Raw genomic sequence first — 18638 nt, 5'->3', positions numbered from 1 at the left:
CAGCATGCGCCGCACCCGCACCGAGCTCGGTGCGCTACCGGGGGCGTCAAGCCGCTCTCGTACGACCGCCCTCCTTTGCGCCAGCTGCTCGAGGCGGCCGTCGCGGCGTACATCAACACGACGCACTCGCGCCTCACTCACATCTCGCCGAGACACTACGGAGACTTCATCGACTTCCTGACGAAGGCGCGAGACACGTTCGTACTGGCGCACGACGGACACGGCCAGTTCTCGCAACTGATCGAGAACATGAAGGTCGCCTACAAAGGCAAGAAGAAGCTCATGTTCCTTGTCAAGGAAAGATTCGGCTGATACGCGGCGACCAGGAGGAGGTGCACCTAGCCGGGATGCTGGTGCGCCCCCCTCGCTCGCAGACGGTGAGAGGGACCTGACGAGGGCTTTTTGCCCTTTTCGAGTGTTGCTGCGAGTTGTAAAATATTGAAAATGCAAAACTTTTTTGTTATTATGGAACTTCTGGTAGTTTTACTAGGAAAAAACTGTCCTGTCCCAAAAAGAAGAATCTTTAGCAGAGATTAGTTTTTGGGAAAAACTTTTTGATTTTTTACTTCTCCATCTTTAAACAAAAACTTTTTTCATTTCCCAAATCATAGTATTCATAATGCTTCAATTTAAATCAATAAGATAAATGAAGCTTTGAATCAAATCATTATATAAAAAGTTGATAAAACACACCCTCTTATTTTTGAGTTGTCAAATCGAATTGAAGTTTTATTTTTGCTGCAAATACAATCATTCTGCTATTGAAAATATATGTGACATGACGTAATTGAGAGAAATGGGCAAATATGAAAATTCTAAATAGAATATGAAAAAAGTGATGCGAAGAAAAAATAAAACGATAGATAAAAAGCTATAATAACCAAAAAGACACAGAAAAGTTTCGAAAAAAGCAAGTGATTTGGGTGCAAAAGATAGGAACAGAAAAGCAGATCGAAAAAATGTAAGAGAAAACACAAAAATGAGACTACAAATGTAATTATGTTCCAAGAATATATTTAGCATTTTCAAAATGTTCGTAATCGACAATATTGATATAAAAATGTTTTGTTATTAATTTATAAAAAATGTTTATGTTTTGATAAATAATGAAGTATCCAAAAATTGTTTGAAATCTTCAAGAAGTGAAAATAGATTTTGATTAATAATAATAGCACATGAAAACAAAACTCTGTAATATAACATGAGATTAACATGATTTAATAATTACAATACAAATGATTTACACCTGAATTAAAAACAATCTGCACCCTTTTCGTGTTTCTCCAATGAGTGTTGTGACAGAGGAAACATTTATTTGGATAGAAAAGATAAAGTAAAAAATGTCATTTGAGACGACCTGCGGCTTAACTCGAAAAGGACAAAAAGTGACCTGACAAAGACGGTGTCTGTCGGTGTCACGTGTACTAAATACTATTTATTGTTTTCCTTACCAGACTGATTTTTAACGTTTTGATGCAATTCTTGAACTTTCATACAGAAAGAGAGGTTCGTAACACTTTGTGTATGTATATTTTGTAATTATTTAGAGTAAGTCTTAGATAGGAGGAAGTTTTTGAGAATTGTATTAGATCTCATGTCGACGATGACAATTTGTTTAAGTATTATTTTATCCTTGAGCGAGGTATTTCGTAAGGTTTCAAAAGGGAACGACATGTCCTCGAAAGAAATACAAGAAGGAAGACTTGGAAATTAGTGGAAAGTCGGGTTAATTGGAAAAGGAAGTTATTCAGATCAAAGTGAAAATTCAAACATTTACAAAACTTTCAAAAGGGCAATCAATGTTAGTGTTTTCAATTTCCAGAATGATATCAAAATATGACGATACAGTTTTTGATAAAAATTTAAAGTTTTCACGACCCTCCACTTTTCAAATATGATCCTGTCTTTTGATCAATATCTCACTTGTTTCCTTGTTTTGTGCCTCTCTTTATATCAACCATTCTTCTCGCCAAACTAATTCCCAGGACACAATTTCTCTTCAACTTTTTTGGTAAAAGAGTTTTTCTAATTTAGTTATATGCAATACTTGAGGATGTGTTGTTGTCTTATCTACTTTAAGTGATGGATTTTGTTGGTTCATTTTTGTATTTTTATTGTTTTGTTTTTTAACCAAAGATTGTTAATTGTATAGTATTTATGTAAATATACTTACGAGCCGACCTGGAAAAGCACTTACCGACCCTTTATTCCAACTTGTGCTTTTCTCTGTCGCAGGGTAAATGCTTCCTGTTATATTACATACAATATATCGATAAGTACAAATTATTATTCAAAAAAGTGTCATATTTGACGCGGAATGCCGGTTCATTCCAAAACATAGAAGCTACCTCTGAAGCTACTCACGAAGGAAGAAAGTCGAGGCTCCGCATTATTGTTGTGGTTGGGACTCCGACCATGTAGCAAACGGTCAATAGATGGCGCTGGATTCTTTTTTGAAATCTTACGATCAATTTATATGCCACGAAACGGTCTTTCCGGCGATCTATTGATTGAGCACTACAAAGCGACTGATAGTATGCAAAGTGTCTCAGAATTGTCGAGACGCTCTGTACTGGGGAAGAAGTTTTTCCAAATCAAATCGAGCTGCATTAGAAATTATGCAATATTAATATTTAGCGAACGTCAATAATCAAAATTTGAGTGTTTTCCAGAACAAGGGCAATACATTTGAGAAACTATATATATTTACAAATATATATCGGTATGTTTAAATCTACCGCCAGTGACATTTGTTTTATTTTTCGTTGATTTATAATATTTGTCTGTGATTACTATTATTTTAGCAAATTCAGTTACAGAGTCTGGTGCCACGAAATTTCTTTAGAACATTGAAAATAAATAATTAGGGATTGTACATATTTGGCAACATTCCATTCTATTGAAACTAATTTTATATTACATTTGTTGTTGTGTTGTGTTTAGTGTATAATACTTAGGAAAAGTGTACATATGCCAAAAACAATTAGTTCATTATTTGTTGAATGATGCGATTCAATCTGTCTGTGTATTGATAATTTATGATTATTTTTATGATATAAATAAAAATATTTGTAATTCATTCTTGTCATTTTTATTTCAAACTGAAGTTAGGGATTGTAACGAAAATAAGTGAATATTTACATTTCCTTTGTCAAAAAGTGCTATTCTTATATGAACATTCACTTTCCTATAATTGCGAAAATTTACATTAATTTTCTCATTTAATAATTGCCATTTTCAATTAAAATCGGAGAACATGAAAATTTAAACGAGGCTCATTATATTTAGTTATTTTAAATGATAGATAGGAAATTTGCTACCTCAATTAATCCCCAAATATGGATTTTGAAAGCTTGAAAACTAGACTTCTATTTGTCGCCTACTTGAACATAGTGTTCTGTGCTTTACGTCAAACATGGGAAATTTGATTCTGCTAATTTGTCGGCCATGAGTAAGTAATGGCATTGGCAGACGTGGAAATTTGAACATTCGTATTTTGACAGCTGCTGTCAGCCGTAACAAAAGTTTATTTTTATATACTTTGATACATTATTCATTTCTTTCATTCTTCCTGTGAATCCTCAGATGATTCATTACACGATTCATAACTCCATTTTGTAGAATAACCGATGATGTGATGTTTTGAAAGTGTATCAATGTTCGTGGAAGAGTTTTCCCGATGTTTTATTTTTAATAAAACTTATAAATGAGAAGTAGTGCCAAACATACAAGAGACAGTTTCCATCTTGAAGAGTATATAACAGAAATGAATCTGATAGTTACGTGAAATTCCAACAGTGCCAACAGTTTTTTTTACACAACACATTCTAGCCAAATATGACCATATTATATCAAACCAAAATGTGTGACTCAGAAAGGGACGAAGTCGATCGAATACCTTCAAAAGATAGGGCTACCAATCTGGATATAGCTGGATTCATCTTCTCCATAGTCAGCCACACGGCTGATGTGTTTTTCGACTGTAATGTGGCCTACAGATATTACGCTGCTACTCAAACGAATTATTTCGTTACCACTCTTGCCTTTATCATGATTCCCGCTCTCATAAGCACTGTGTTTAGTCTGAGGATGTACGTGTTGGACACGGATAACTTGAACAGAAGTACCACCCTAACCAAAAGGTTCACCAAGAGAAAACTGTGTTGTATAATAGTCCTACTGTTCCAACTTGCTCCGATTTTGAGGTATTTTGATGCATTGCAGTACGCTATCAAGTCAAAGAAAGCCGAGAAGAACAAAGACGTAGAGAACCAGAGGAAGTATTACGAGTTGATGGTGAAGGAAGATTCAGACGTGGCTCTGCTGAGGGTTCTGGAGTGTTTTTTGGAAGCTGCCCCCCAATTGATTCTGCAGTTGGGGATTATATTTTACAATCACGGCAAAGACATGTATAATGACACTTTTACATGTAAGTCTGTGTTTGAAATTATGGCAGTGGTATGTAGTTATTTATTTTTCACAAAACACATAGCGACTGAACAATGGAAACAACCTCTTCTCTTAAACTTTCAGTGATCCATCAGCTGCTATCCATCGGCAGTTCTTTCGTGAGTATGGCTTGGGCGATGGCGTCATACCAGAGACTGCTAAGGGTGGCCTTGAAAACAAAACACAATATATCCTGGGCTGGGACCATAGTACAGTTCATGTGGCATTTTTTGGTTACAGGTTAGTCCACGAATTGGTCAACTTGAAAGTATTTTTTTTTAATTTGTTACTTTAACATAGCACTGTTTAAACAGATGTGTGTTTTCCGGCAACAGCGCATGAATAAATATAATCTATAATATTTTGGCTTTTTAGACAAATCTAGTTAATCATTTTACATGTTGAAAAAGTTCGTTAGTCATTGAAAATCGAGAATATTACAATATTAATTGTAAGATTGTTTTAGGTTGAATCTAATAAATGATTTGATGAACCTGAAAATTATATCTCTTTTTAAGTCGAAGTTCATACTAGCCAACTTGAATACCCACATTTTTAATTTGTATAACAAAAATGTGTCTTTATTTATGTGAAATTACACAAAAATTTCATAATACTAATTTAGATTTCAGATAGCTCACAATTTCCTTTGAAGGAATGCTTTTGTAAGTTGACTTCCTAAAACAACAAGTATATTGCTATAAAATTTGACATTGATAACCTTATATTTATAGAATTTGCTTTAATGTTAAGCATATGACGTACTTTGACCTTCTTTGTGATGATAATTAAAACTATTGTCATCAGAGATAAAAGATAACATTAACCCCATTTGTTTAATAATTGATATAGGTTTAACAAACCGAAGCAAAAAAAAATTCTTAGTAGAAATCAGACCAAAGTTTTTTTTATCCTATATTGAATATGAATTTCTACAAAATAAATAGGTCATCAATCGAACAAGTTCAATAGGTACCTAAATATATTGGTTTGCAAAAAATTGAATATTTGGAATTGTGGAAATGTATTTGGTTAGATCTTATTAATGTTTGTATGTTTCCTGCAATCAAAATAAGGAAGATAAATGGCAGTATACATTTTGAAATATAAAAAAAATGAGGAATCGACAAATAAAAGAAACAACAGCATTGTATAGTGACATCTACAACTGTTGATATCGACAGATATTTGAACTTTGGTTTTCGACATGATATTGGATAGACTTTGTAATCCTTTGAGTTTGTAAACAACTCATTGATAAAATAAGTAATCCTGATAGTTATAAATTAGCGGGGTTATCAAACTTGAACTTAAGTAGCCTTGTTTTCTTTGTATCCTTATCAATTCATCAACAATATTGATGGTGCTGTGAGGAAACGGAGGAGAATATTATGAATTGTTTATAATATTTTGATAGTAAAACCATAGTAATTCAAGGAGTTGTGTAATGCGAGGAAAATTCCTTAAGTTTGTAACTGTACACACTATTGCTAGAAAAACATGAATGAAATACATATTCTACATACATATATATATATAATATATATATATATATATATATATATATATATATAACGTTCAAACAAGGCAAGATATCGGAGTGTGACAAAACTTGTATGAAAATTAATAGTTTTTATTACTTTTTGATAAAATAGTCAACAGTGTGACGTCACGTGGCCCCATCAACCTTTTAATTACAAATGGAAGGAGGAGTCTCGTGACATTTCATATGAGAAATGAAAAGTATTTCAATTTTCTATACAATGAGTTTCATTCATTTGAAATAATCGGTTGTGAAATTATTGATGTTCAAATTTAGGACTAGGAATTTCGTAACTTCGCCACCCTATTTCAGGTTTTTTGAAATGAATTTTTCTTGGAAAGAAAAATAAATCAGTAACATCTTTTGCCATAGATGAGTGTGAATTTCAAGGGCATAGCATTTCTTTTAAAATCTCGTTATTATTCATCTTACATACGAAAAATAATTTGATGTGGTGCTGCAGGTTTTTCCGGGTTTTCTTGCAGCTGAAAAAGCAAATGCGCCACTGGAATCAATGAAGTCGCCCCCCCGGAGCGCCAATTAATTTTTGTTGTTGTTTCAATATTTCATGACTTGTATTGCTTTCTTCTTCAATATATTTCTTATTGTATATTTGATCAAATGTTCAAAATCTTATCCTTGAATTACTTGAAGGTAAAATCGTAATTTTTAACATTTGGAATATTTTTGGGGTAATGTAACAGAAATTTCTGTAATTCTGTTTTTGTAGTGTCAAGGAGATTCAAATTAACGCCTTCGTTTCAGTGTCGCGCATCCTGTGCATCAGCGTGATCGCCGCTAAATTCCCCACGGAGACGATTCTCGTCCTGATCGGGCACTGGTTCGTGATGACGATCTGGCTGGCGTGCACCAGCGCCAAGAACAACTTCTGCGACCACAACAGCCTCTACGACTTCCTCTTCTATTGCATACTGGGCGCGGTCTACCTCTTCACGCACGTTATCCTCGTCGAGGGGCCCACCTGTTGTAAGTACCTCATCTTCTACAGCATCCTCTTCGTGGAGAACACCGTCGCGAACGCGATTTGGATCGTCACTGCAGACGACGCACTCAAGCAGATGGTCTACTACCTGCCCATTGTATTCCTGAACGTGATCCCATTCCTACTCGGGATCATGTTCATGATGCTCTACTACAAGGTGTTCCATCCGAGCACGGGCTACAGCAGGCAGCAGTCTTCCGTGCCGGCGGCCAGCTAGCAGAAGAGGAGCTTACGCTGGATTTCTCTTTAGGTCGGCACTATGTGAGTCTGCTTGTTTGATTGCGATGGTTGATTATGGTTCTGAAGTTTTGCACGGTTCAAGTTTATATGATATCTCTTCAATATTGATGGCTTTTAGCCTCAAGAGAAGGAACTAAGGGTTATATTTTGAATTTTCAATTTCAATTATTTGTTTAATGTTGGAAAAAAATCAAAATTTTGAGTTCAAAATACAATGCACTAGAGACGTTTTAACGTTTTAGAGGGTATTGGTATAAAGTTATTCGGAAATTTCACTTTCCAGTTTAATTATGTATTTTTTAATTAAAAAAGGTTCATATACAGAATAAAACACAACCGATATAGTTTTTCAGGTTGGATTGTGTGATTAATGAAAGAGAAACAATTTACAATATTACATCCTATAAAAAATACTGGAAACTAATAATTCAGTCATGTTATATTCTTAACAAATGTTGAGAAAATATTTGTTTTCACGTGTTACACATTCATTACAAATTTTTTCTAGAATAAATTGATCTTAAATACTGCAATAAATCTAATCTTTCTTATATTGTATTCATACAGTGTAATAAATGTCTTTGCATCAACACCAACACTTTTACAAGAACTGTGTTATCTATAGAGTCCAATTTATGTGTTTCCATATTTTTCTTCAAAAATCTCTGTCTTGAGCTACTTGATTTTTTTTTGAAAAAATTGTCTTGACGTCACGAAGTCGTAATTATATAACATCAAAGCCAGGAAAGAAAACCTTCAAATGTCTATCAGCAATTAGGAATAGTCTTCATTCTTCACTAAATGTCTTTGAATATTATTCAAAATAAACATTTTGTTTTACATAACCATGAAAATTGCACCCCTTCCTTTCAGGTACTCTATAAGTGGCAGAAAGAAATCATACATTTTCAACAGCAAAAATATATTGAGGATCTATCAAACCACACACACAATTTATTTCATAATTCAAACCTAGCAAAACATATGTTCACAAGCATTAACCACATGAAAATTCTACATTTTTGTATGTTGGAGAGATAGTTAGAAGTTTTTTGAAAAAGAAATCCTTGAATCTCAATGCCGTACATTTCATATCTACATTGGTAATTAAATATTGATATTACAAAATATGAGTTTCAGCTTGATACTTGCTACTTTGATCAATATCTTTAAGAAATGCTTCTAATATACCACGCTAGAAAAGAAAATTGGAATTTATGTTAAGAGATTCTTATTCTAAATAATATGATGTGAAAAAACTTTATTAATGTGTTATTTATTATGATATGAAAAGAATTATTATTTGTGTTTTTTTTTTAATTGGAACTTCCTTTGTTTTTCATATAATAAAAAAAATGTTATTCATGTAAATACAGAAAGCTGATAAAAGTGTAGAAAGATACAAGATAACTTTGAATGGCAATCTATAAGAGATTTGCATAAATGAATCAAAGATATCATGGAATAATGATTGAAATTCTACTATCAGGAGGTCTGGTTGATATCTGTGATATACTTATATTTTTCGAAATCCTTTCACAGATTGCTATTTATCTTGTCAAAATTTGTTTTGAATTCTCATTAAGGCTACAGTTATTTTATAAGATAAAGTTTGCTCTCTTGAAGCTTTCCTTTCCTATTTAGTTGCAGGGTGGTCATTCGATAATGAATCGGCAGTTTTAGAAATTTTCATGAACATTTGAGAAAACCACAAGTAGCCAAAAATGTTCATCAAAGGTGATGATTTTTTAGTGTTTGTGATTGCACATACTCCTCCCCTTCAAGCAATTGAATGTAAACAAATTTCATTTTGAAAATTGTTTTTTCAGTAGTCTTTAAATATCCAAATTCTGCCCAATAGTTTTGCAAAAAATTACATTTTACTGAGCAATTCAAGCTTAGCTCCTCACTTACTAATTAGTTAATTGAAATGTTAGAACTGATAACCACCAGTATCCATACAATAATAAATATTCTTTCCATTTCAAAGCATTTCCTTTGGCAGTAGACGTAGACAATTCTTTGATGCAAATTTTCTACTGATGTTACTTTTTAGGTGTGTTTCCTTCAGTAGATATAATTATTCATCTCTCATGAAAGACATTTTGTCAACTATTGTCCTACTATTGCAGTTTTAATAAATTCCAGATTATCACACATTTTTCTTGTCTAGTTTAGAGGTATCATGGTCAACGTGTTTTGAATCTATGTTGACATCAAGAATGTATATGAATTATATATTTTGCTGTTAATTTCTCATTTTCTTCTAATCAGTGGCTAGGAACAAAATTTTTATTGATAAAATTTTTTAAGCATGAAAATGTACCTTGAGAATCGCCAACGTTTCATGAAAAACGTATTCAAAAACACTTTATTGTGAGATTTTCACTAAACAGTTTTACAAAAAGGCAACACGTTTCGTTTTGTTTTTATAAAACTGTTTAGTGAAAATCTCACAATAATGTGTTTTTTAATACGTTAGTTATGGATTTTCATCAAGTATCGGCCAATTCCATTATATATTTTCTGAAAAATTGAGAACTGAAATATTTATTATTGAAACTTAAATAAAATACATCTAAAAAACTGATTATAGTTATGTAGATATATAGAATTATTCATCAGTGAAGCTTTATACAGAGGTAGTATAAAACTCATCAGACGAGTCAATAAATACATGTATGACTGAAAATAGAGAAAGAAGTCATTTCAAATGTCAAAAACATTAATAAACTTTCACCTAAGCACTACATAACCACAAATTATTAATTTCGTGCAAACTTCAGGACTGTATAGGGTTTGTGTAAGAAATTGCTAGATGAAATTTGTGAATATATTATTTATTTTAATTTATAGAAAATTTGTGAAAGACGGCACCTTCATTGTAATGGATTGGAGGTAGCGACTTCTGGAAACTCTATTTTTCATCCAATGTAAAAATTAGAGTTTGAGAAACAGATTTGGTGCCCACACGTCCTCTCAAATATTGGAATTTTCTAATTTTATTGTTTTGGTTTTCATCTAAAAATAATAATTAGAAATAATATTAATGAAGATGTGTATTCCAACATCTTTGAAATATTAATGTAAATGTTCTCCAGTTCGAAATGTCTTGCTGGTTGATGAAATCTCTTGCAATGAAGTTCTGTCTTTCCAACATACATGGTGATTTATTGTCCAAAGGAAAGTCAATATATTCCTCGAGTTAGCAAATTATTTATTAGAGATTGAAATTTTGAGAGATCCTGAGATATGTCTTGTAAAGTAGTCGAGTTTCATGATTTTTTCAAAGTTACATTTGGAACAGTTCTTTGTAAATTAATTTCTTTGATGCCAGTATATTCTGAATCATGTAATTTTTTGTATTAACTGTATTTAGATGTACATAAATCTTTTTGCAACAACAAATCACCCTGTATTTAATATGTGCATCACTGAAAATGTACAGTTGTAATTGCACCTTGGATTGAAACCTGTTATGAGAATTCAATTTGTAAGTAATAGATGGGGAACTAGTTGTTTTCATGTTGGATGCCTGTCACTGGAGTATCCATTTATTGTTTTATGAATTTTCATTGTTGTTGGTTGATTTTTCCACGAGAAGAAATGAGGAAGTAGCCAATTTTCAGTGATGTAACCGTTAGAATCAATAATTTCAATGTGATATTTAGTGTAATTTCTATTTATAGTAGAGGATTTATTTGAGAATTCTGTGTCAGTGGTAGTTTTTTAGTCTTTGTCTATTGTAATGATATTCATTGGAAATTCGTCAATCCACTTGAGATAATCCAAAAACTATCTCCAGTGATATATGTTTCCTAACTTTACGAACTTAAAAAAACCGGTTTGTTTGCTGAAATATATGGAATAGGAGAATAGTTGAAAAACCGAGTCTGTAATATTTTTCTTTTTTTTTTTAGGAAAGAACTATCCTGTATCTAGTTGATTGAGAAGAATTGATTTTATGTTTTGTTGTGTAACTTCTGAACTAACAGAGAATTTGAATTGATAATTGACAATAATAAATTATAAACCAACCCATCTGCAGGTCTTCGGTTCCTAAATTAAAAAGATACACTTCAATATATGTGAATGTATTTTTGAAACACAAAAAAAATGTCAAGTATATTGTGGAAAATCATGTTACATAAATAATTATGATTTTAATGAAAAAGCCTCGACATCTAACAAAAAAAAAATAAATAAATGTTGCATTACCAGGAAAAAACTTTTATTAGAAATCGCTTTTTATAAAGAATAACAATTTTTATAGAAATGTTATTTTATATAAATGAGTAGGATAATAAAATTGGATATGAAAGAATTTCACAAAAGACGTTACAATTATAAAAACATTTTTATAACTACTAATACCATAACAACAATATATTATACATTCACGATTAGAAGTAATCGTGGCAAAACTTTTTCGAGTTCATCTGTGGTATGCAATTTTATATGTCTGGTGTTTCTACAACTGCAGTAGATATTATAATACACGGATTATGTCAATAAACTCGAGTGATAGTAACAAAGCAAAGCTCAGCACTGATGGAATAAACCTTTGTGTTTGTTGCCTCATGTCTACTGTAGCTTGCGAACGGAAAGTCTGCTTTTAAAAAATAACGATATTCTCATAAAAACATTTAACAAAAAATTAACAAGTTTTATTTTCTTGTATGTATCTTATTTCAAAAACTATTTATTTTCACCACTTTTCATTTTAATTCAATAATATGGATAAAAGTTGATTTGATCACGTTAAGAAATGATTTTTATTTCTCTGTTAGTTTTCAGAATATCGTACTTTGTGATGAGTTGAACAAGTTAAACAATCTGAATTTCTTGCCATCATTCTATCGAAATAATATCATGATGTGTTTTCTAGTCCTGAATTTGTCAATGTTTATGGCATTACAAGTCGTATTTTTTGTGAAATATACATTGTTTACCACACAGAAATTATAATGTTGTTACATTAAGTTTCTCTGTAAATTAGTTTTTCCCAGTGAAAGCTTGGTTTTCTTTACCGGTAGGAGCCATTAGGAAATTCATCAAGAGAATTAGCAATTATGTGATTCATTGTGTAGTACAGGATGGATCAAACATCTTCTGAATATAGGCCAAGAATGAACAGTGCCTTGGTAATAGACCATGTTTAAAAATTCAATAAAAGTGTTCATAACTTTAAAAGAGCAGTTATATATTTTTATCTTAGTCTTTTACCAAATGAATACTGAACCCTTTGTGGAACTTGACTGTTCTCCACTGGATTCTACTTTATGAATCTATCATATTGTAAGCGACCTACACATTATTTTATATTTTAGGGGAATTTATCAAATTTATATGTATATTTTGAAATATTTATTTATATATATATTTAGGAAAATAAACCATTGTATACCTGTTGTTTTCTTTTCAGTCTTGTTTGTTTCGTGATTGATGTTTTTTGGTGTTCATCTGGAATTGGTAGAATTACTAAAAATACTAACCTACTATTGAAAAATAAAAACGCTAAGGATAGCGGTATCAGTATAAACAATTTTGAGAATTATTTCAACAAATATTATTTTATTTCGCGTTTTTAACATGAAAAGATGGTAATATTCTTTATCAGGATTGAAATAGTAGCAAAAATGCAGCTACTGACTTTTAAATAATATCGAAGTGGCTATTCTATCAATGAGTTCGATGACATGTAACGATTCAGATTTACAAAATGATCAACTTGGGGTAATCTATTCAAACCAAAGATATATTATTCTTATACTTTGTCGAGTTCAGAGTTACAAATCTATCAAACTATGTGTTTTTAAACCCAATGCGGAGTCCGATGATTAACTATTGTTATTTTATGAACTTATTATGAAATTTCTATTGATCTTCATCAAGTAACGGCCGAATCAATCAGAAAAAAGTATTATCGGCTCATTCGAAAAGTTAGCACACATATATTCTTGAAGCAATCTATCAGAAATATTCTGTTGAATTCAAGTACTTGCCTATATGTCTATGTATTAATATTTATATGTATAAGAACCAGTCCATAAGAACCTGTGTGAACAAAAGTTATTTTTCAATTCAAGCAATTCTATAAATAATCTTCAATTCTAGAATAGAGAATAGTCATTCCAGAATCAGAATCTTAGCAAAAAAACGCAGCTGAATTGCAACCATATTATACCTGACATTCGCAAAAAACGATCTCAAAAAATTTAGAATGCAAGCGCTACTTTTGACGTTCATTTGTTAAATATTTTTCAGGTCAGTCAGGGAGGATTCGTATATAACGAACTTTAAGTCCATATATTACTCCATCTTCACGTCCTCTTTTTCTTTAATTTAGACCATAAGGTATCAAATGGAAAGTGACGGTACGTCCGTAGCTTCTTAATAATAGAATCATGAAAAGCCGGTTGTCGTTTGTCATTTGTCATGGAAGTTTGTCAAAAGGACCAAAAAAAAGAAGAAGAGAAATGAAAACAAAATTCTATATAATGTAATAATTTTCATATTTTGAGAATTTTCGTAGCTGAAGTGATACACCTGAACTTCTGATGATAAACAAAACACCCAGTGTTTAATAAAATGATAATAGAACGGAAGTCAAGAACAGTAGTATAATACATGCAAGGAGTGTATTGATATGAATATGGGAGGTCTTCATTGTTCAAAAGATGCTCTGACAGATATGTTTGGATGGTTTCTTCAAGTTCTTCTTGCTTGTTTAGCATTTACTTGTCTCATAGGTGGTTTTTTTGTACTTACATTTGTTCTTGATGATAATTATTCTCTTTACAGCTAAAAGATTTTGCGAACCGAAAGCTGAAAGACGGTCATGGCTTATTTGGTTTTATGATACTTCCAAGCAGGGAATGGGTTCCATGGCTATTCACTTAGCGAATGTTTGGCTCGCTGGACAGTATAAGGGAGATCCATGTACCTGGTAAGTGTCTAAGAATAATATATAATCTGTTAGATTTAATAGGTTCCATTCGTAAGCTTACTTATGGCGAGTAAGCAGAGCATGATCATGTGATTAGAAAAATAGAAAACACATTGCTAATTAATATTCTGAGTATTGTTAGTTGTTGTAGAAATTATTGATAGTAGTAACTATAAGGATGTATTGATATCTAGTTGGCCTGGGCTGGTTAAGTGCATAACAAAATATTGTGTTGCCATAGTAACTTATTAGAAGTGCCAGTGTAGAGTCACACAAGATGCATACAATATTCCTGGTGTGAACAGTTGAACTCTTTCTATTTTAGTGAAAATCTCACAGTGGTACTTGAATGACATAAATTGATAATAGGTGAAAGATTTTTTTTAAACACAAAAGTGAATCCTTAAAAGAACCAGAGTTTCTAGATGCAAACAAAATTATAGAGAGAATGCACTTTCATCTTGAAGGCAAGAAGAAAAAATTATTAAAGACAAAGAGAAAATATGAAAGTCTACCTGACTCTGCCTTACTCACGTCAGTTAAATTAATGAACTGGACCTATTTTACAGGTATACTTCTACTATTTTTAAAAATGGCACTACTCATTCCTCTATATGAAGGTGATGATATTGCGATTCATTCCAATTCTAGACCCATTTTTTTTTGTTATCAACATTATCGAAAATAATTGAAATATTAGTAAAAATTTGATTAATGGATCACTAAATGATCCTGAATTTTTTTTCGAAGAAGAGGCGAATAAAATTTCAGAGGCTTGCTTTGCAGAGATAATTTTTTCATATCTGGTTTTGATAATTGAAGCAGTAATATCCGCATGTCATTGTCAATGATCAATTATTTTTTTGTACTCGAGCAAGATTTTTGTTTCAGGTATTTGATTAACTTTCTATTAGATTCATCTCTGGGACTTCTGATACTCTTCATCGGAATAAGATTGAGTCAATACCTGGCAAGGGTTAAAAGATGGGAATATATCAACTTTGGAGAATACGGTAAGTCTAGCTACCGTCTCGCCAACGTGTTTATTGATATCACATTTGTGATTGAATGTAAGCGTCGTATATTAATCTCTTTGTTTATTTTTAAATTGAATTTTTCATTTGATACATGATTTTAATCACAATTTAAATTAATTATTTCACTTAACTGTTTTATCTTTTTTTCACATCTATATTTTGTTTAGATTTTATTATTGACTTGTTCTGTCGTCATGTATGATCCTAAAGAACGAATAAATATTATTATTATTTATATTTTTACCAATTTTGGTATGTATGGCCATAAATGTTATCAATTTTTTCAGGAAAACCACCTTCTGCCAATGCCTGGATGACTCAGTGTTGTCTATATGTATGTTTGATGATTATTGTGAAAATTTCGATAACATTATTCATGCAGTTAGACTTTTGGGAGAATGTGAAGAAATTCATTTTGTCCCCCATACCAAATCCCAGAGTTGAAGTTGCATTTGTGATGCTCATCATTCCATTCTTTGTAAATGTGAGTATTAGGTCTAAATTCCCATTCATATCAGGAATTTATTTGTTTTAATAAATTTATCAATATATTTGGTGAAATTGAAAATCACAAAAAATAAATATCTTGTTAATCGACCTGAAGTCAATGATATTCCATAATTGAAAATTGAAATTCTTTCAAGTTCATTTCTTTAGATTTTAATAAAATATTATTTTAGCAATAACCGTCGTTATTCATAATATTATTATGTTTACTTATTTCCACACTCTTATAGGCATCTAAATGTCTGTTTTTATTAACTTTAACTAATCTTAATGAACTGAAGTCTATGGAATGGTTTTGTTGCAAAATATGATGGACAACTGCTGATTTTTCAAGTCTTCCATATTTTAGGTGTCCTGAGTGTTCCTTATATCTTATTTTAATTGATCTTTTTGTCTGTCCATAATATTTTGCATCGCAGTCTTTATATTCAATTTCGTAAGAACCCAACCTAACCCTCTAGTTATCAGGTTATATCCTTACTCTGAGAAACAGTATATCGTGAGTTATCGGAGTCTCTTTATAGAATAAAGATAAGCAATGAAGTATGTTTGTGTGTTTTTAAATTACATTCTCTGGAGTCTACAATGAATTTGTATCAAGATAAAATCTAATGGAACTAAAGATTTTTGTATTTTTCTGTGACAAATGAAAAAGTGACAAGTATATATTGTTTGGATTATACAAAAAATAAACCAGAATGATGAACTAGATGAAACCAGGGACCACAAACAGTCCAACTTGTGTTTTAAAATAAATTATGTCAGGAGTACTGCTAGATTCCCTTGTGAAAATGCTATATCTATCTTTGAAAGAACCCTTCCGAGTAAAACTAATAGTGACAGTGAAATTGCTTTCAGATGATAATGTTTTGGGTGACTGACAATTTCTTGATGTACAAAGATCCTTTGAAAATGAGAAGAGATAGCTCAGAGGAGAGTCTTTTGCAGAAGGTGCATGTTAAGTATCGTTCTCTGAGGAAAAAGAATAATATATTGAAAGATTCAGAATGTGATGTATTGCTCTCTGAAGATGATGAGATGCTGGATCCGGAAACATCTGTAAAGAGGGTAGTAGTGACCTGATGTGACCATTCGGTAAGTTTTTAATCAAAACTTATGTCCTCTTCACAACATATCTGTCATTTACTGAATGAAATGAAACATTTGTTGTAGAGGTGGAACTTGATTTTGTACCACTCTGTTTTTTGTATGCTTAGTTCCGTTTACACTTTTTCAATTGAAAAAGGTGACATGAAAGGGCAGTAACTGTACAAATTCATTGTGCAGTGCCAGAAGAGTGTGATTTTTCAAATAAAATATATATCTGGTGGAGCCAGAGATACCAATGAAGTACACAGAGATTTAGACTTTTGACTTAAAAAAATATGAGAAAACATTCACTACTGACAATTTTCATATAAATTGTTTATTATTCAATAGATTTTAATTTTATTTCAGGTCAATTATCTCGACCTACACATTCCAAATGGTTCTATAATTTCGCAGTAATAACACATCGATTAGTTGATTATGAACAATCTGTAAATAGAATATTGTAATATAATCAATTTATTTCATTTTGTTGAAGCAAGATGTGATTTAAATTTTGCTAACTGAGATTATTACATTTAACGAAAATTGTATTGGCAAAATATTCAACTTCTTGATAATGTTGAAATAAGAATAGATATGGTGAAAAATTAATTTGGTTTATATGGTTTATATATAAATACTTGTAATAATTCCTTTACAGAGGCCTTCTCTTGTTCGATGGGTTTCAACATCTGCTACAATGATTCTTTATTTTGTTAAAAAATATTCTGGTCCTTAGGTATATTTTTTTATAAACATATCAAAGAAATGTCCCAAAGACATTAGATATTAAGATTATTTTAAGGACTTTTGCTGTTTTGAGATTATTATGCAATTATCTAAAACTAGATAATGCTTTTTAACTTGTTAAATTGATGGTGCTGAGACATTAGTGAGAATGTATTAATTAATTTCAATGTGTTTGTATATAATTATATGGGTAGGCATATATCGGATTATTGAAAACTTGATAATAATTATCCTCAAAATCAATACTATGCTTAATGTTGATAATTGAATGAAACATAATAATTCCAGTTCATTGGAATATATACTACATGGTGTATATTCATATTAAATTAGGTTTATATAAATATACGAATATAATTATTTATTGCATAGATAGCAATTAAATGGAAGAAAATTTGGCCTGTAAGTCGAAAGTAAAGCAATATTTCCTTAAAAATGCTAGTTTTAAAATGTTTTAGTTTAATAATTCTATTTCTGTTTGAACAAACTGATTAGCTAGAAAGGAATAAAACGTTCCTGGGAAAAAAGCCTTTTGACTTTCTACTTCTCCATCATTTCAATATGTTTTGTTTATAGATGGAGAAGTAGAGTGCCAAAAAGATTATTTATAAAAGCTAAACTCCTAAAAATAATTCCTTTCAAATTTAAACAAATTCCTCAATTGTAAAAACAGAATAACATTGATTATTTTTTATATATGATATTTTCATTCATATATAGAATACTTCTGGAATATATTTTCTTTTTTTTAATTGTTCAAAGTAATAGAAAGAGTTTGACTCTTTGGAAGTGTTTCTCAGTTATTCAGTAGATTTTCCATCCAAAAACCTTTTCTATCCAGATTTAGGTGTGTAAATATATATTTCCATAAGAATCTAATCAAACGAGATATATTTTTCATTATTTATTATTTTTGTGTGTTGGAAATTGTTACCACTTTTGAGACCAAGACATACTTATTGGTCAAATGCTAATCATATTATACAAAAAAGGATAATTGTGATTATATGATTTTTATAGTAATTTACAAGTTACCAATATTATATTTTGAATATTATGGCATTTCAT

General features: G+C 31.1%; 3 protein-coding genes across 4 annotated transcripts in view; all 3 read left to right on the top strand.

The window, feature by feature from the left end:
• LOC111505842 (zinc finger SWIM domain-containing protein 5) overlaps nucleotides 1-3079 on the top strand; it is a 106314-nt gene extending 103235 nt beyond the window's left edge. Inside the window, 1 exon segment of the mRNA XM_023160722.2 lies at nucleotides 1-3079. Coding sequence (XP_023016490.2) covers nucleotides 1-312 — 312 coding nt within the window. The 3' untranslated portion in view covers nucleotides 313-3079.
• A 418-nt stretch (nucleotides 3080-3497) lies between these two features.
• Nucleotides 3498-12646, top strand: LOC111505838 (XK-related protein 4). Its single transcript, XM_023160713.2, has 3 exons — nucleotides 3498-4429; nucleotides 4534-4689; nucleotides 6758-12646. The coding sequence occupies exons 1-3, from the start codon at nucleotides 3838-3840 to the stop codon at nucleotides 7210-7212; spliced, it is 1203 nt and encodes a 400-aa protein (XP_023016481.1). The 5' UTR covers nucleotides 3498-3837; the 3' UTR covers nucleotides 7213-12646.
• Nucleotides 12647-13678: 1032 nt separating this feature from the next.
• On the top strand, nucleotides 13679-18627 carry LOC111505840 (store-operated calcium entry regulator STIMATE). 2 transcript variants are annotated; one of them, XM_023160718.2, is made up of 6 exons: nucleotides 13679-13987; nucleotides 14040-14184; nucleotides 15076-15197; nucleotides 15509-15705; nucleotides 16587-16823; nucleotides 17482-18627. In XM_023160718.2, exons 1-5 carry the CDS (start codon nucleotides 13885-13887, stop codon nucleotides 16809-16811), a joined length of 792 nt encoding a protein of 263 aa, XP_023016486.1. In that variant the 5' UTR covers nucleotides 13679-13884; the 3' UTR covers nucleotides 16812-16823; nucleotides 17482-18627. The 2 variants fall into 2 exon arrangements, with proteins under 2 accessions (XP_023016486.1, XP_023016485.1); XM_023160717.2 differs by having other exon boundaries at nucleotides 13680-13987; nucleotides 17187-18627.
• The last annotated feature ends 11 nt before the right edge of the window (nucleotides 18628-18638 follow it).

This window comes from Leptinotarsa decemlineata, unplaced genomic scaffold (genome assembly GCF_025532065.1).
Source record: "Leptinotarsa decemlineata unplaced genomic scaffold, Ldec_3_MD MMD2_tig00026282_RagTag_RagTag, whole genome shotgun sequence".
In the NCBI taxonomy this organism is placed as follows: Eukaryota; Metazoa; Arthropoda; class Insecta; order Coleoptera; family Chrysomelidae; genus Leptinotarsa; species Leptinotarsa decemlineata.
This window is presented reverse-complemented; position numbering and strand designations above follow the sequence as displayed.

Bases quoted from the DNA above. Each gene is read 5' to 3' on its own strand.
- LOC111505838 (XM_023160713.2), top strand. From the start codon at position 3,838: ATGACCATATTATATCAAACCAAAATGTGTGACTCAGAAAGGGACGAA. The intron at 4,430-4,533 runs GTAAGTCTGTGT...TTAAACTTTCAG, and splicing joins GTATAATGACACTTTTACAT to TGATCCATCAGCTGCTATCC. The intron at 4,690-6,757 runs GTTAGTCCACGA...CCTTCGTTTCAG, and splicing joins GTGGCATTTTTTGGTTACAG to TGTCGCGCATCCTGTGCATC.
- LOC111505840 (XM_023160718.2), top strand. From the start codon at position 13,885: ATGAATATGGGAGGTCTTCATTGTTCAAAAGATGCTCTGACAGATATG. The intron at 14,185-15,075 runs GTAAGTGTCTAA...TTTTTGTTTCAG, and splicing joins AAGGGAGATCCATGTACCTG to GTATTTGATTAACTTTCTAT. The intron at 15,198-15,508 runs GTAAGTCTAGCT...CAATTTTTTCAG, and splicing joins TATCAACTTTGGAGAATACG to GAAAACCACCTTCTGCCAAT.